The sequence below is a fragment of the Pezoporus wallicus genome, unplaced genomic scaffold (assembly GCF_028554395.1).
Source record: "Pezoporus wallicus isolate ANWC-B61680 ecotype Strahan unplaced genomic scaffold, APGP_CSIRO_Pwel_v1 contig_6464, whole genome shotgun sequence".
In the NCBI taxonomy this organism is placed as follows: domain Eukaryota; kingdom Metazoa; phylum Chordata; class Aves; order Psittaciformes; family Psittacidae; genus Pezoporus; species Pezoporus wallicus.
The window spans coordinates 3964449-3982356 of NW_026642130.1; the positions used below are offsets into that span (position 1 = coordinate 3964449).

The window sequence follows — 17908 nt, forward strand, 5'->3', positions numbered from 1 at the left end:
TTTACTATTCCTGGAAATTACTAAAACCATTATTAATGATTACTAAATCATTGAGACTTTAACTAAGTGTGATGCCCACCTTCTGCTGCCTGTGTAGTTTGTTAATCCAGAATTCCTAAGTGTTTTTTTGTCAGTGCAAACTAAATATGGCAGTGATGGCCAGTTTATAACTTGAAGCAGCAAAACCAGTTGTTTAATTGTGCTTGTCAAGCTTGATCCAGCAGATCTTTGCTAGTGCAGAGCCTGCTGGGCTACAGCAACTGATCTTGGAACATACCTCGTTAAAAAGCGGGTGAATAGGCGGAATAGGTTTTTGCTGTATGAAATGAGTAGGCTGTCTGGGCACTCAGTCTGTTTAGCATTGTAATGCTGAGTTAAATAGTAGTCCTGCACCAAGGGTTCTGGTTTGGGTTGTTCATTTATATTTAAGCAGCTACAGATGTTGCCTTTTGTTGCCAAGTGACAGATGGACAGTTCAGACGCACAGTGCTGTGCTTAGTTCTTTCAAAGAGTTTCACCTGTGAAGTTGTGCCAGTAACCTTTGACCATATGCTTACAAGAATGAAAATGAAAAGGACAAAATCATATGCCACCAAGTCATCTATTTCATGCAGACTCCTGCTATCCAAGACTTGGATTCTGACAATAGCTGTGGTACCTTTACACCTAAATCCCGTAGTACTGTAAAGTTATACAAGCAGATTTTAAGTCTGACCATATCAGACCAAGGAATCAAGAGCCTAAAATGAGAAACACTGAACAGTATGTACTTTCAGTTTGCTGTTAAATGGAAAATTATACTTGAAGATTTCTGAGCAGGAGAAGTTAAAGATTGGAAAATACGGTTAGATCATGAATTTCACTGTCCTGCCAGTGTCAAATTGTTCCCTTAGTAGCATTCTCTGAGTGTTTGCTTGTTTTGAAGTGCAATGAGAGTTTGGTTTTCTGTCACTTCCCTTGAAGGCTATTACACAGTCCAGTAGTTTTTGTATGGAAACTTTCTTCAGAATCTCTGCCTGATGGGCAGAAGTTTTTTGCATCCTTGCTCCTGCTTGCTCTCTAACTTTCAGCATATTTCCTCTTTGTCTAAAATCAAATTCAAACCAGAAAGTTTTCCTGTCTTCGAGCTCTCATCTGAGGCTTGCTTATTTTGCTTTACTTCTTCATTTGTTTTTAGAACATCTTCCCACTAAAATCCTTTAATAAAGTGTTCCTTTCTTTTCTGATATGTAGTGCTTGTTTCGAAAGGATTAGCAGTGTTGCTGAGCATGGTGTACTGAGCTGTTAGAGCTATAGAACAGTTGTGGTGCCACAATTAAATAGCCTTAAGTAGTTCTCGCAGTGTACAAATAGAAGCTGATTGAAAGTGAACCTTTCCAAGGTTCAGCTCTGTCAAGTGTGGTTAGAGAGCTCCTGTTTTATTTGTCTCCACCATCAGGGACAACTGATTTATTTTCCTTTCTTCCGTATCTCTGGAATCATCCTATCTGGTGATACCTGAATTGCTTGATCCGAAAATTTGTGATGCACATGTAAATGCTGTTGAAAGAGAGGACTTGCATTTATAATCAATGAAGTCCAGACTGGTGAAGATAGTTTAGGTTTTTAGTTACAAATAAAATGCAAAGGACCTGGGTGTCTCTGTAGTTTCATGGGCCGGGCTCTTTCTCAGAAATCTTAAAGGTTATGAGAACAGCGTGAATCTTTTTATTTGACTGTAAGTTAATTTTGTAAACTAAACTGGAAACTGCAGAATGTTCATCTCACTAGTAGTTCTTCAGACACATAATCTGTGTTAAAGTCAGATATTTCTTGCAGTGGAGCTTATGCAGCTCCATTATTTTTGAAGTTGATTTTCCAGGTTCTGTGGAAAAGGGCAAGGAAAAGGAAATGAGAAGTAATTTTTTGTTTCGTAGAACAGCTGCTTCTGTCTGTACAGTTCTCCCTCCCCTAAAGATCTTTGCTTTTATCTCTTGTCTTCTGCCACAGGATGAAGGATCTAGCTGTGACACAGGGTTCATTAGCTACAGCAGTGTGATGTCAAGTTTGGCCAAATTATATAAAATGAGAGATAGTTGTGCTGTGAATAGCCTTCTAGCCTGGGTTTCATTTATAATCCACAGCATCTGTGTTAGATTTCATAGTTAGCTTAACCTGATGGTGAGCTTTTAGTATGAAAAAAGAAACTATCCCCATGAATTGCTCACTGAAGAGGAATTTTCCTGTATCTTTTGTATTGTAACTGGTTTATTTCTCGTAATTTCCAACAGGCACAGGATCTACTGGCACAAGAGATGGAAGTGGTAAAGCAAGGAATGGGGCACGGAGAGCTCTCAAGTGAAGCTTATAACCAGGTGTGGGAAGAATGTTACAGTCAAGTGTTATACCTGCCTGGACAGAGCCGCTACACAAGAGCTAACTTGGCCAGCAAAAAAGACAGGATAGAGTCTCTTGAAAAGAGGCTTGAGGTCAGTGTCACTTTTTTTTGCTTTTTGCACCCCCCCCCCTTTTTTTTTTTTCTAAGTTTCTCCCCATGTGTTTTCTTTTTTTCTACGTAAGAGTTACAGATTACTCTATAAATCATTCGGATCCTTTGTTGAGGAGTTTTCTGAGGGAGTTCATAGATGCCCTTGAGGTGTTCAAATCGCATTTTCTCACCCTCCTCCTTTTCTTAAAATATCCCCAGAGTATTCCCACACAGTTTCTCTTTGCACTATTAGCTGTAACACAGTTCGTCTCACCCACTTGATTCTCAACTGGAGAGCAGGTCAGGTTCTGCTCTCTCATAATTCCATGTGGATTTTTTGCTGTTTTCTTAATCTCTGCTATTAGCCGAACAAACACCTGATCTGTCTAGTTTCATGCCTTGTCCCTCTTAGTGACCAGTCTGAGATACTTCAGAGAAAGATGCTTAAACCCAACATCTCTGTCGCCAGACCACTTTTAACTTCTCTTTCAGACTTCAGATTTGGTTTCTGATTGACTCTTCTGTATAGGTCCAGATAGTTCTGAATTCTCACCAGACTGGCATCCTCTGCCGATTCCAGTGATTCCCTCCAACAACAGTTGTACAGTGGATGTTTGTCATCCAATTTCAGTTAATCAGGAAATAATAACAGGCTTCCTTTTGAATGCATCTTAAACTCAAATTTTGAGTTTGCTGTTGTATGTTTTTGTAACTAATTTATTCTGCAAGTACTAAATGCCAGACTTCAGGTAGCAACATCTTGCCAGTGTGTCGCCTTACAGTCTGAGTCCTCTGTGCAGGGCACTGGTACTAAGGGACCAAGAACTGACCATCCTCCTCTGTTGAGTTACGGAGTAGTGTTCTCCAGTGTCAACATACTTGCATCAGTTTATTCAAAATGCAACTGTCACAGATCTTAACAAGCTGTTAAGATTTGGTGCCCTGGGATTGAGGGAGTTGGAAGTGGAGAGGAAATAATTTGAAGTATGGGGCACTTAAGTAGAAGGTGAAAGTTCAAACACTTTGATGCTGAATTCCTTTGCCCTGTGTGCCCTCTCTAGAGTTCCACCCAAACACTTCACCCAAAGCACACAAATATAGTGCTTTCATGATAAGAAGTAAGGTGGTTTTGAATGGTTTCTTACCACAGAATGCGTTTGTTCAGACTTGCAGGAATTCATATTAACTACTTTCCAAAATACCTTTTTAGCCCCAAAGCTTCCCTAAATTATGCAGCATCAGATTATTATATATATAAAATATAAACATATTATTATTTCCATGGTGAAAGGAAACTTAAAAAAAAAGTTACTCTGTATTTGACATCAACATAGCTACTGTTGCTAGAAGGAAAACTCTGCTCAAACAGCTGCTACCACAGAAATAATATGAGAGGCCAGAAACACTGAATTTTCACTTGATTCATACACGTGAAATAAAGCGTGAATGTGTGTTTTGTAAAGTTTATCTGTCAAGAATGTCGTCCTGGTACAAACTCCACCATTGTTAGTCACCCGCTCGGTCCCGGAGGCGCTCACCGACAGGTAGCTCAGTAGCCGGAGGGTGTTGATGCCGGTGCGCTTGTGTTGCTTCTGTTCACCAGCAGAGAGCACCATTGCCCTGCCCAACGCTGCCCCCTGCTTGAACGCTCTGCTCTGCTCAACTTTTCGTCTCACCAAAACAGTGTCTGAGCGCAGCAGCAGCCAGCCTGCACGGCAGCAGGGGCTGTGCTGGCGTCAGGCCAGCGATCGGAGGGCTGTACCTCATTTGTGTACAAATGCTTTTTGAAATTTAAATACCTCACGCCCAAAACTGCTTTAGAAGTGCATTATTAAAGTTGCAAAGTCAAATAGTCAAAGTCAGGAGATGCACAAACAGCCTTAATTTGCCTATGCACATGCATTATGAGACAGGCTTTAATTTCATTATTACAGCCTAGTTTTTCCACAGAGTCATTTACTGCACAGGGTGGATGGTATTTGCTTAGTGAGTAGCTATTGAATATTTTGTTTTCTCTTTATTGTTCAGTGTGTGGCCCTGTGCTTTTACGCTGCACACTATTTCTTGCATTGGTTACTTCTGTGTGGGCTTTCTTGTGCTATTGGTTTTTGTTCATGTCCTCCCAATATTTGAATGAGTAGTTGGTAGTAGTGTGTTTATTAAGGATATTGAAGAGAAGAAAGTTCAAGTCATCCATTCATCTGACTCCTGTTGTATTTGTTCGTGCTGTAAGTGCTTGCTCTGCTCTGTAGTCAGAAGGCAGTTACTCAGGAAGCAAAATACAAATCCAAGGTCTTGCTGAGAAAAAAATATTGTTTCATTTGCTACCAGTGTTGCATGGGACTCCGTGGGAAACAGCTAAAAAAATCCAGCTAGCTGTGCCTATGTTCAGTTGCTGCAGTCAGGAGACTACATGTGTCACTAACGCAGCTACATCTCCTCAGGTTAGCTGAGAGCTTGGCGTGCCTCTAGACCAGGCTAATTATGTGTTGCACGTACTGTAAAGTGAGAGAAGAAGCTTGTGTATGTGTTCAAAATACCACATACCTTAATTCAGTCAGGCACCTAGGGCCAGCAGAGCTGGCTGCGCCCTGCAGCTGCAGGTGCACTGCCTTTCACAACTCACTGTTGAGTGCAGGTGGACTCTGCGAAGCTAAATTTGAGCTGAAAATCTCTCCCAAGTGTGCGCAAAATGGAGTTTAGTGCAGCTCTGTTGCTTGACCTATTTAGAAGGCCCTTCCTAAAAGCAAGATACACGGTTTTGTAAGTATAGGTCACCAGCTGGATCATTTTTAAAATAAAAAGCATAGCAGTTTAATGAACAAATGAATATACAATGAGACAAGCACAGCAATTATTTTTTTTCCTAACCCATTCTCAGCAATGGTAAAACCCACCTTTGTTTTAATGCTTTTCCAAAGAAAATTGAAAGCACTATCAGTTGAAATAGATATTTTAATGGGAAGTATCAAGCAACCCTAATGAAAACCAGGAATATTAGCTCAGCTTTCAATACCCCAAGATACTTGCTTGTACTCTTTAACTTCCTTTGAGAGAAGAGTAGAAACTATAAAACAGAGTTTGCCAGCAACAGGAACTGATGTTGGTCAGCTTTTGGGGCTGCTTTTTCCCTTTCATATTGTACTAAGATCATTAGGAAAAAAAAATGACAGTTTAGTGACATTTGCTGGAGACAGCTGCACATTGGGTAGTCACTGTCTAATACTTCCATATGGGACTGCTTGCACCCTGCAGATCCTGTGCTAAAAAGCCAGCTATTTCTACTGCTGTCTTCATTGCTCAGAGATTTCTGTGTGGATTGATGGCGTGGACAAACAGTCATTTTTTCTCTAATTGGCCTGTTTTCACTGCCTGAGTGATTTAGTGATGGCAGCCTTGTATATGTTGACATGACATTTATCTTTTCTGAGATTGATGGTGATATCACAAACAGATTTGTGCTGTTTCTGATGAACTTGAGGAGGCAAAGTGGAACAGTTGTGGAGAGCTTCTGTTTGGCTAGATATCCTATCCAGGATTCAGCGGCAGTAACGTACAACTCGGCAATAGTTTTAATACTGGAATGTACTCCTCTGTATTAGTAATAGTTTTCACTACTCCTTTATTTGGAGAGTTTTGGACTCTGAATATGTTACTTAACGTGGCTTAAGAGTGTTACCAAATTAGTACGTGAACTTTTTTGCATTACAAATGGGGAGTTTCAGGTCCATCCAGGTGAATCCCTGTGACCTCACTGTGTGTCAGTGGTGCAGCGTAGATTTGTTTGAATCCTGGTGGAATTTTCTGATCTGCCCAGTAGGTTCTAAAAGTCTAGTATATTTGTTCAAGGCTAGGCTACACTACAGAGCTAGTAATTTCAGAAATGGGAGTTTTCTGATGCTCAAAGTAATTTGCAATACCTGTACTCCCCTCTCTTCCAAGCAATATATTTATAAAGAAAAACATTCCTACCTAAGGTGTACATTAAACTAGGACCCTTATCAGATGAAATGAGGCAGTAGAGATATCTATTTAACAAGGTAGTTACTTCCAATTTCTAGTTCATAACGTAGAAACTTCCTTCCAGCATTACTTTTCCTTTAAAGAAGGTTCATAAACTTGGCTTGCAGCATAAAAATATTTTTATTAAAACTGTGATAGTTAACATCGTTATCTCAGTTGCTTCCTGAATTATAAACACTATTGAAAGTCTACAGGGGAAGAAGGTTTAGTTACGCTGTATACACAGAGCACAGTAAATGATCTTCTCTTTGCAGTATCCAAGATACACCAAGATGGTAATCTACCTGGCCGAAGTGTCCATTTTTGCTTTTACTTGTAGCCCAAGTCCTCTGAATTAATTTACAATGAAAACCAGTTGCTTAGCTAGAGTTTTAGGGATTACCTGGTATACTCTCGCTTACTAGTTTATTGGAGACTGTGTTTTAATTTCTTTTTAGTTTACATGCTTCTAAAGCTTCAGTTTCTTTTGAGTTTTTGGGTGTGCTGTTACTGAGAAAACACCAGGAGAAACTAAGAGAATGTGTAAGATTAGGAATAGGGATGTTACCCTTTAAAACACAGTGAAATCTCTGAGCAGTCTGCTTTTATGGTCACATGTATTCGTTTGTTGCCTGTGTTGCCCTTGCAGAATATGCTTTTATTTATAAGGTCTGCTGCAAACATAAGTTGGCACCAGAGGATCACCTATGAGGGATGTTAGTTGTCCTCACTGTCAAGTTGTTCAGAATCTGATAGAGCTGGCTGTTTATACAAGATCACTGTTGCAGTGCCTGATCTTTGCTTGATGTACAGTTGATCATCAAAGTAAGTGTATTTAGCAGTTCTGGAGGGTATATACTTCTCCTGGGTAACGCAGATATATGGCACATCCCTTAGGAATTTACCAGTGTGTGAAGACACTTTTACTATATACAAGAATGGTTATCATGTGGTTTGTTCTATAGCTAGGATGTTTTAACATTTGACGCATTTGAAATTGGCAAACGTGATGCCCATATACAAGAAGGGCTGGAAGGAGGATCTGGGGAACAACAGGGCTCAGTCTGACCAGTGAAAAGGATGTGGGGGTTCAGTCAACAGTCTACTCAACATGAACCAGCTTGTGCCCAGGTGGCAAAGAAGAGCAGCAGCACCCTGGCCTGTATTGGAAATAGTGTGACCACCAGGACTGGGTGATTGTCCCCTTGTATTCGGCAGTGGTGAGGCTGCATCTCAAATCCTCTGTTTAGTTTTGGGCCGCTCACTGCAGGAATGATACTGAGTTGCTGAAGTGTGTCCAGAGAAGGGCAGCGAAGCTGGTGAAGGTTCTGGAGCACAGGTTATGAGGAGCAGCTGAGGGAATTGGGGTTGTTTACCCTGGAGAAAAGGAAGCTCAGGAGAGACCTTATCACCCTCTACAGGTATCTGAAAGGAGGTTGTAGTGAGGTGGGGTAGTCAGTTTCTTCTCGCAAGTAACAAGCAGTGAGAGGAAGTGGCCTCATGTTGTGCCAGGGAAAGTTTAGTTTGGGTATTAGGAAATTGTCTTCACTGAAAGGGTTGTCTCATGGTGAAACAGGCTTGCCCTGGAACAAACTGCTACTTATTTTTGTCCGGCTGCCACCTGCCATTCCCGGTAACCTTGTACCCATGCTCTGGTAACTATGTGGTAATCTGGATCAGTTCATTGAATTGGCCGAAAACAAAGTAATTTTAGATTAAGCAGCAGACCCCTTTCCAGAGGAGTTGGATATTGGATCAGCTTAGCTGTAATATACATCACGTCTTTGCTTTCAGAATTTTAGAGTATTTGTGAGATCTACAGTGGAGGTAATGCATAACCTATAATGAGGAAAGTAATAAAAGTTTTTGTATTGCCAATGATAACTTATGTCTACAATAAGAAAAAATTGACAGGGAAGATAAATGGATTTAGCCAAAAAGCTTGTGTTTTCTTTCTAGCACAGGTGAATATTTTATTTGCCTGTTTTTGAGCAAGTCCCATGAGTTCAGATTTGATACACCTTATTTTAGCCTCCTACCTAAACAAAGTTGCAATTGCCTTAGGTTCTCTTCAGTAAAGATGAGGTACCTCCTGAGAGCAGCTTGGCCCATTTTAGAGTTGAATTTCCCTCCGAGTTTTCTTTCCTTTTTTTTTTTGTTGTTGTTGTTTTGTTTTTTTATTTATTTATTAGAGAGGCATTTACAGCACCTCAGAGGAGCGAAACAAAACTAAGTCTGAGGAAAACGCTACTAGTTGATTTCATACCAGTTCTCTTATTATTGACTTTGGGACCTTTGAAAGAAAGCAGATAACTGTCAGTAAGAGGGTTCTTCATATTCTTTTTTCTGTGATCTTGCCTATGAGTCTGAAATTTGTCTTCAAATTGGATTGTTGTGCTAGCCTTCCAAGTCATCATTTTTGCGGTGCTGGATAACTTTGTATAGAAAAAAAAAAGTCTTTTTCTACATGTTCTCCGTCTAGGGTATTCCCAAACATTGGAAATGAGCAATAAAATAGTTCTTTAAAAATAATCTTAGACTGCATATTAGTTACTTTTTTTTTTTTTGTCCACTTTTCATAGTATGGTGGGAGGTTTTTTCCTTCCATGTCTTGATGGAAACCATAGATTCCTCTGTGGTGGTTGGTGAAATCAGGATTTCCTACTTCCAGCCTGTCCTAATATGAGCAGTGTCAGAATGTGTGAATGTCAGGCCCGTGTGAGTTGCTGCTCACTAAGTAACTTGCTTCATTTATATCTGTTGTTAGCTGCAGTACCAGTGACTCATCATGCAGGCTTCTCATGGCACTTCTGGTATGTATTGAGAGGGAGGCAGTTTGTTAACTTGTTTATTGCATGACCTTGACAAGACTTGTTAGCCTTTTCTCTGGAAGAGACCAGTACAAGAACTCTGGGCTTGCAGTGATAGTTTTTGAAGGTAACTACACTGTGCTTACTGCCATATTATCTCATCAGATACAGTAGTAACCCATGTTGATTACAGTTAATCAAAGCTGTTAGTCCGAGGTAGCTGTTGCTGTCTGTGATCGTACTGTGGGTTTTTTGGTTTGGCTTGTTGGTCGGTTTTGGGTTTGTTTGTAAAGAGTTTTCAGAAAAGCTTAGTAACAATAAATTGTTTGATGTTCTTAAACTGTGCTTTTCTAGACATGTTTCTACTGTGATTGTTATATGTGATATCACTGATAATATTGCTAGTCTTAGAAACATTTCTGAAATAAAAATATTCAAAGTGGGATTTCACGTCATCGTTGTAGATCAGCAGTGACTGCTAACAATGTGGTAACTTTCTGGATTATTCTAGTTCTAGATAGTTGGATGCTGTGAACTTCCTGTGGGAGCATTTGCTTTTGATGTACCCTGTGCTGTGTTTACTCAGCAGTCCTACCAATTCATGTCATGACATTTGAAAGCTAATTGCCATAATTTCTGAAACATAGTTCACATGGAGATTGCTCTTGGGTTTTGTTTTGACTATGAGATCAGTAGGTTGTAATACATAATCTATGTAGCAAAGTGCAATATAGGAATTTAGGTTGAGGCTTCCCTATTAAAATGGGGAAAGGTAGCTTTATATTTCCATGCAAGCTTTGAATATTTGGTCTAGTTTTGATTGCAAAGTTGCAGTTGCGCACCGGCAGTGCCTTAATTTAAGGATCACCTGTGACCAGATCTTTCCATGAGAAAATTTGTTGTCACCTGAAAGTTACATGCTCTCTCCTCTTTTGACTGCTCTGCTAGTAATTAGCACCTTTTCTTAATGATCTTTATACCCCCTTGTGTGTTAAGTAAGCACCTTCAGTGTTGCAACAGCGCACTGAAGCTGTGTCAAACCATGGAGTGGTTTCAGTTGATGAGTTGAGCTGATGTGAGTGTTGATGTCAGTTTGACAGATTTGAGACCATGCTGTTCTACTCTGGGAATGCAATTTTTTGTTTGATAGTAACCCCAAGCCTCAGTTTCCAGCAGAGTTCACTATTATTTTTTTACTAACTCAGAGGTAAGAGGCAGGCTCTACAGAGAGTGTTGACTGGTCAACTGTAGACAGATAGAGCAGTGTTTCAAGCCAAAAAACGGAAAATTCTGTCCAAGAGCATGGAAATGGAAAAATATTTTTAAGTAGAGCAATTTGTTTAATTTTAGTAGAGCAATTTTTGTTTAAAAACATGCTATTGTAGACTGCACACTCAAGCTTATAAAGACAGATTATACACAGAGGATGCCCCAGTGTTACAATCATCGTTGTCCCTGGGGTGGTTTGAAGTACTGGTGTAACCTGGTGTTGGGCAGAAGGCTGTCATCTGAGTGTGTATTGTCTCATTCCAGCTACTCTGCCTGACTGAGCCAATATGAGGCAAGTTCACAAACCCTGCTACTTAAAGTTAAACCTACTCCTGCCAGCAGAATTGAGTATGGGAGGGCCTCTTGTGGGTCTGAGGTAAGGAAGGAAGTTATAGTAACATTTGGAGTAGTCCTGTATAGATTCTGAAAGTAACCTATTCAGCCAGCGTAGCTGAAGCTGGCAGAGGATTTCTCTGGAGAAGCTAAGCAGCTTTATAATATGTTGATTCTCCAAGGTCAAGGAGCAAGTTGGTTTACTTTTAACTATGGCCCTGGTAAGAACATGCAGCAGTTTTCTGTCATGCTTTTTATCCATCAGGCATGATTAAGAAAATCAATGAGAAGACAAGAGAGCTTGATGCTGTTTAAGGATTACCAGAAGCTCCACATTTAATGGACACAAACAGTCAGTAAAGGGAAAACCAATGCTTTTGAATTGAACTGAGGAGGGGCGTCCTCAGTGAAATAAGGAATGTGAAAATTCAGTTTTGAGTGCACTTGAGCCATTCCTTCCTCAGGGCCAGTTATTCTTAAATCTCTCCTGGTGCGTGTTTGTTCTCATAGCAGTCTTCCCTGTTCTTTGTTGTCCTTAGTGAAACCTTCCAAGTAACCAAGAATTCCATGCGAAATTTAAATCCCTCTTCCTTTCTCAGTGGACATAAGAACAGACTAATTTTTCACAATGATCTTGGGGATATTTAAAACATGTTGTTGTGTCTTTTCTTAATTTTCGCTATTTTTTGTAAGGTGGAGGAAAAAAACCCAAACAAAAAAACAACAAAAGATCTATCCTGTTTTTTCAGTCAGCCTCCCTTTTCTAGGTCATGTTTTATAAACCTCTGATTATGTCTATTGCTGTGTTCTGTTTTCTCTTGTTTGGATCTCTAGTGTAGTATTGGAAATTGAACACAACTCTACTAGGCCTGAGGGAAGGCTTTTTTGTGGGGATTTGGGATGGGATGAGGCTCTCATGCTTGCCCTAACATCATATATCATCCTAACCCGTGTCTGTACATTCTGTTCTTGTTTTGCTATAGCTGGTACAGAAGTCAGCAGAACCAAAGCTGGCCAAGGAGCAGCACAAAATAAATAACAAAGTGGAGAAATCTTTCAAAAGTCTTTAGTTTTCTGCTAGGTTCAAATGGTTGTCAGATTTTACTGAAATCTATTTCTTAGCTTTAAGCAAATAATGTAGACTACTGTTTAAACACACCTCTTCATAACTGCTTGGAATTTTTAGCTTGGTATCTGATCCTTAAAATTTTACGAAGCTTGAGCTAAAATTATATGCAGTTGTTGGCATTAATGCAGCAGTCAGCAATTTTGAATAAATAGTATTTGTTACAAAAGCTAAGACCTCTTTTTGACCTTTTCATAGTAGGTCCTAAAATCTTGTAGTTGGGATGGGGGAGGAAAGGTGGTGAGTGTTCGCATTTCTCTCTGTAAGCAGAGAAGGACGAAGGGGCTGTTATTTCTTGTGATAGCTACTTGGGAGGCTTTTTTCTCCCCCAGTAACACACCCCCCCCACCCCCCCACCCACCCCCACCTCCGCCCCCGCCAGTAGAAAAGCAAGGTCTGAATAGCAGTATAAAACCTACAGAGCTCTAGTAGTTGAAAGTAAGAATCTATACCCAGATCAACTTAAAAATATCAACTCCAGTTCTTATTGTCTGAAAATTTCAGGAGTGTTTAAGTAGTCAGGGTCTGATACTATAATAAGTATTACAGTTGAACTGGATTTTTTTTTTTTTTCTTGGAGGAAAAAAAGCTTTATTATATCTCATACATTAAAACAGTACACACTTAGAGTGGGATTGATCCACCTGACCTTAGGTAATGCTGTCTGAGCAAGCCATCTGTCCTCCCATATTCATCAGTGAAGAGCACTTCAGTAGCATGCTTCTTCTCATTCCGAGGCCCTGGATCAGATGATACATGCTTTAGAGTTGCCAGTTTGTCTTCTGGTTATGGAAAGATCTTGGGCAGCAAGCTCAGATGTTGATGTCTAAAGCTGAGAAAAGTGAATCCCAGCTCAAGTGTGTAAAAGTGTGAGACCATCCCAGAGCATGAGACAGTACTTCCACTGCTACTGGTGATGCTTAGAGAATACAGGTAATTCAAGACTTGTAACTGCAATGCCCTGATCCAGTCTCTTTTCTGTATGGTGGAGATAGTGCTTATAACTGTATTTCATGTACTCAGTATTTAACATTTTATTAGAAAATCTGGTTATTGACAGATCATCCCTCAGGACAACAGAATAGTTGAACTTTTCTAAATGGTCTTTTTTAACCTGTTCTAGGAGACTGACATTCTGATTGCAGTTTCATTTCACACCAAGCATACTTTATGTTGTCTATAATGCTGTGAAGCAACATGGGACAATTGATCTTTGTTACATTAGACCTCTGTTATAAATAAATTTCTGTTTGCCTGTGCATCCATCTGTTCCACGATCTCTAAATGTCAGTGGCTCTCAACACACATTTTTCATCCAAGAAATAGTAATTGGAAAATAGTTAATTTACTGCACAGCTGTATTTGTTGTTGCAGTAATAGCATATTATTTACCACTGGAAACATTCAAAGCTTTCATACTTTTCCATTAGAGAGTATCCTCACAAATCCCTAATCTATTTATTTAATTTTCTCTAGATTTATATAAATATTGAAAAAGAGGCGCCTTTCTGTATGCTTAAAGCACCTTGGGCATAGCTTAAGTCTACATTGCAAACAGAAACTGAAAGGCATAGCAGTCTGGGTCTCTCTCCCCAGGAGCAAACTAGACAGCTCAGAAAGTCAAATTTCTCTTTCACTCACCCATTAACAGTTTGCTCCCTTGACCATTCACTTTGTTTATCTCTGCACCACCTACTAAAACTGTTTCAAGTGAGTGAATAAATTGTTAAGGAGTAGGGCATTTCACAGAAACATACAGCTGTATGATAGAGCATGTGTTATTAAAGTTGGGATGGTTGAAAGGTTGATGAAATGTGTTTTGCAATAGCTTGGAGCATAAGACTGTGATGGCTGCGCTGGTCCTAGTGGCTGAGGTTGGCTGGGTGACTGTAGTTACAGCTGTAAAGAACAGATAGGAAAGTAGTTCCTTCCCAGTGCAGTTTAGTTTAATTGGTAAAAGATGATACCTTGGGTAATTGTAGAGTTCAAAGCAGGGAAACCTTCTTGGTTTTGGTTAATCAGTGTAAGTCCTTTGCATATGAGAACGATCACCAGCAAATCTTTGATTTTTTTTAAGAAATGAGGCAGGGTAGGTGATTCAGCCTCTGTGGTTCTGAGTTTCATCATAGAATCACAGAATGTCTTTTTACTATATGAAATATGATTTAGATGAATGTTGTTAGAATAGACAGAGGGATTGAAAGATGTAGCTGCTTTTGCAGACTAAGAATATAATTTGGAAAAGGAGGAATGTAATACCTTGATTTAGTTTTACTTTACTAAGGCATAGAACATCTCCTGTGTAAGCGGGATGTGGCATAGCAAGCTGACATGTGACTCGGCTGCTTAGTTAACTCAGCAACTGCAGCAACTCCTGTCTGTAAAGCGGTACTCAGATCGTGTGTCATCACCCCTGTTTTGAATATTCATCCCCCAGAATAATCTATTTACATTGTAAGGCTTTTAATCCAGAAATTTAGGTCGTTGTAAAATCTGCAGTATGATTTGTTAATAGAAATCGAAGAACTCAATCAACTTGATGGAGTTCCACAGATATATTTTTGCTACTTTTTTGGTTTGTTTTGTTTGGCTTTTGAATTCTGGGTAGATAAAACTATTCTTGGGTTCTTTCTGACAGATAAACAGAGGTCACATGACAACTGAAGCGAAGAGGGCTGCCAAGATGGAGAAAAAGCTGAAGATCTTGCTTGGTGGTTATCAGTCTCGGGCAATGGGCCTCATCAAACAGTTGAATGATTTGTGGGACCAAATTGAACAGGCACATCTGGAACTACGTACATTCGAGGAACTGAAGAAACATGAAGATGCTGCAATCCCTCGGAGACTGGAGGTGGGATTCCTAAATGTAACATGTTAGGTCAAATACAGGCGCTTTGTGGAAAAGATGTTTTTACAAGGCTCTGAGGTTCACAGCCTGAGTTTGTATCAAGTTTTAATGATCTTTTAAAATTATACTTTTGGCTATGACACGACTCCTCTGCTGTTCATTTCAATATCAAAGATTCTCTGATGCATATATTAGAAGCTGGGACTAATCTACTATTGTGTTCTTTAAATTTGTTTTTATTCTGTTTCCTTGTGTGGTTTATTTTATTAATCTTCTGCAATGCAAATCAGCAGAAGTTCCGTATCTATCTTAATTTGGCTTGTCTTGTTTTTAATTACTGTCAGAACTTAAGGTAGATCTGAAACTTGTCTAAAGCCTTCTACTTCCTTAAAAGTCAAGGGACCAAATGCCAACATACTACAGGAGATTCTCCTTTCTTTTCACATGTTAATTATATTACTCCCTGAAGCTAACATTGTCATTGGACTTGCAGGTGGGTGGACTTCTGGAAAGCCAGTACTGAAATGGAGTTATTGTACTGATTTAAACATGGGTCTCTGTTTCAGAAGCTGAGCGGTTGTTCTGTAGTTATTGTTTTGAGCCATCCTCGGTGTTCAGGCCATTTGCCTGTGGTCCTGTTGCTAACTAACAACGTTTGCATGTGGACCTCCTGATAATGCCACCTGCCTTACTGGCCTCTAACTGGTTGGCATGGCTTTTAAGAAGCAAGATAACTTTCTCTTAAGCAGCCTTAACTTCAGCCAGGAACTAGCAGAAATAGTCTGAGATACATGAAAACAGTGCCTCAGACCCACTGCTCTTAGTTAAGGATCTCCTGGATATTCTATGCTTTATTTGGCTAACAAGGCAGCCCTCAACCAAGATGCAGTCTTAGGCTTGAGTCAGTGCCAGGCTTGCTTTCCAAGAAACAAGTACTCAACGTAATTTTAACTTGAGTCTCAGATCTTCCCAACCACTTGCTAAAAAAAAGATAAAATATATCAATTCCAAAAACTGTTCTTACGAAGACTGTAAATGCTCATAGATGTGTTTGCAAATTCAGAAGTGATTGTTTTAGTGAAAGTTAACAGTAAAAATGTATTAAATAGCTTGATAGCTACTAATAGCACCTGGTATTAGTAAATGGGACTTTACCTGGGGATAATCCTCAGAATACATTTACTGCCTCTCCTGAAACAAAAGTGAAGGGAGATGAAATGAACTGGCAACTGGCAGTTTTAGAAGAAGCAGTAGTTCTTCATGCCTTACGTAGTTAGTGGAAGAAGGCCTTGTTGCAGGAAGCAGGGTTGATTAAGAAGGTTACCCAAAAAATGTTTTGAACAAACTCATGGAAGAAGAATCCATGGATAACTGTTAAATTCAATACTTGTGTCAAGTTTCCTATTTGAAATCTCTCCTTTTGAGGCATTTAATACTAACTGTTGTCAAAAACAGGTTAGGATACCTGACATTTGAAATAAAGTAACTGTGGTTCTTGATGCTCTCATCAACTTCTCAGTTTTACATTTATATTTAAAATAAGTAATTTTAGTGGTGTCTTATCTCAGTTCTGACCCCTTCCTCTGAAGGAACTAAAATACAACCCTTGGTAAAGATCTTCATCGTGTGACCATTGGGAAAACTGACTGGTTTCTTAATTATGTTTTCCTTGCAGTGTCTGAAGGAAGATGTGCAACGGCAGCAGGAGAGAGAAAAGGAGCTCCAGCAGAGATTTGCTGACTTCATGTTGGATAAAGAGACATTTCAAGCAAAGTATTAAAGCACAAAATTCCATTCATCGCTGATGTAACATTTTTAAGGTGTACAGATGCTTCTCCAGCAGCTCTTACTACTGTACTGCAGAAATCAAATGTAGTCTGCTCTTTGCATCTTGTCAAGTTTTGTTCATTTAGTGGACTATTCAAAATGCTCTATGTATGAATGTCTTTGGCCAAAATTAAAAATTGAATTGAAATGGCCAAAATTTTATTAAAAGAAAAAAAAAATCACTTTGCTATGATTTTAGCCATGTCTTCATTTGCTAGGGTTATCACATTATTCCTAGTGTTTTACCAGTCTTAAACTTGTAAGATACATGCCTGCAGAATAATGTCTTTGGAATAAATTTGGAATGTTAAAAAATGAGATACAAAATGCCTGTCTTTCAACTAAAATTGAATCCTCCTCTATCCCGGGCCTCTTGTGTTTCTGGTAGAGTGTCTTTCTTCCCTTTCTTTGCTGCTGCTTTTTATTTCCCAAGGCTGTAATTTGTAGTAGAAAGGACCTGTGTGGGATAATTGCAGTCCATGTAATAATCTTTTCATGGTGCATGTTCCTTCCATCTGGTTGATGAACCTTTTTCTGCTTTTATACAGTGCGCAGAAGAACTTGGGTAACATCACAGATCTACCTTGGCCCAGACCTTGTGGATGATGGTTGTAGGGACTACATCCGTACTCTTACACACCACAAGCACTGGAACTCAGCTGCTTGTTGTGTTCAGTTTTTAGCTTTGTCCTTTGCTCTGTTCTGCTCTGATCAGCTCGTGTCTTCAGAGCACCTCCAGGTCACGGTTTGTGAATTAGTGTAGGCCAGGGACACTGGGAATGCTCAATCAGCAGTGAGGATGTGGCCAGCCCCTGTAGCTTAATGGCATGTGTCTGTGCTGTGCCAATTAGCCTGGGAGCATCCTGGGAACATAGTTACTTTACTACTGCAGACATGAACATTCACAAGGTTATCACTGTGTGCCATCATTTAGGGGTTTGTGGAGTACGTCCTGAACATGTAATGCTTTTGAGATCCTTGGTAGTATTTTCTGTTGCTCCTTGAGAGCTGGTTACTCATGCTTTGTTGCCCAGAACAGCTGTGGAATGGGTTGGAGCAAAGCTTCCTGATTACAGCTCCTCTCTACACTTCAACAGGTTTTCATTTTCTTGCTGGTTTGACTGTTCTGAAGGGTAAGGATGGGATTGAAAGGGGTGACTGCATTATTTCCTATTCTTTTAAGTACTTTTCTAAATCTCATCCAAAATCTTTCTCCAAGTACTGTC

At 39.7% G+C, this 17908-nt stretch overlaps 1 protein-coding gene across 2 annotated transcripts in view; it reads left to right on the plus strand.

Moving 5' to 3' along the window:
• CDC5L (cell division cycle 5 like) overlaps nucleotides 1-16998 on the plus strand; it is a 31502-nt gene extending 14504 nt beyond the window's left edge. The window contains exons 13-15 of one of the 2 annotated variants that reach the window (XM_057427505.1): nucleotides 2271-2468; nucleotides 14646-14858; nucleotides 16531-16998. In XM_057427505.1, coding sequence (XP_057283488.1) covers nucleotides 2271-2468; nucleotides 14646-14858; nucleotides 16531-16635 — 516 coding nt within the window. In that variant the 3' untranslated portion in view covers nucleotides 16636-16998. The remainder of the gene's footprint in view (nucleotides 1-2270; nucleotides 2469-14645; nucleotides 14859-16530) is intronic. The other variant, XM_057427506.1, reaches the window with a different exon arrangement.
• Nucleotides 16999-17908: the final 910 nt, after the last annotated feature.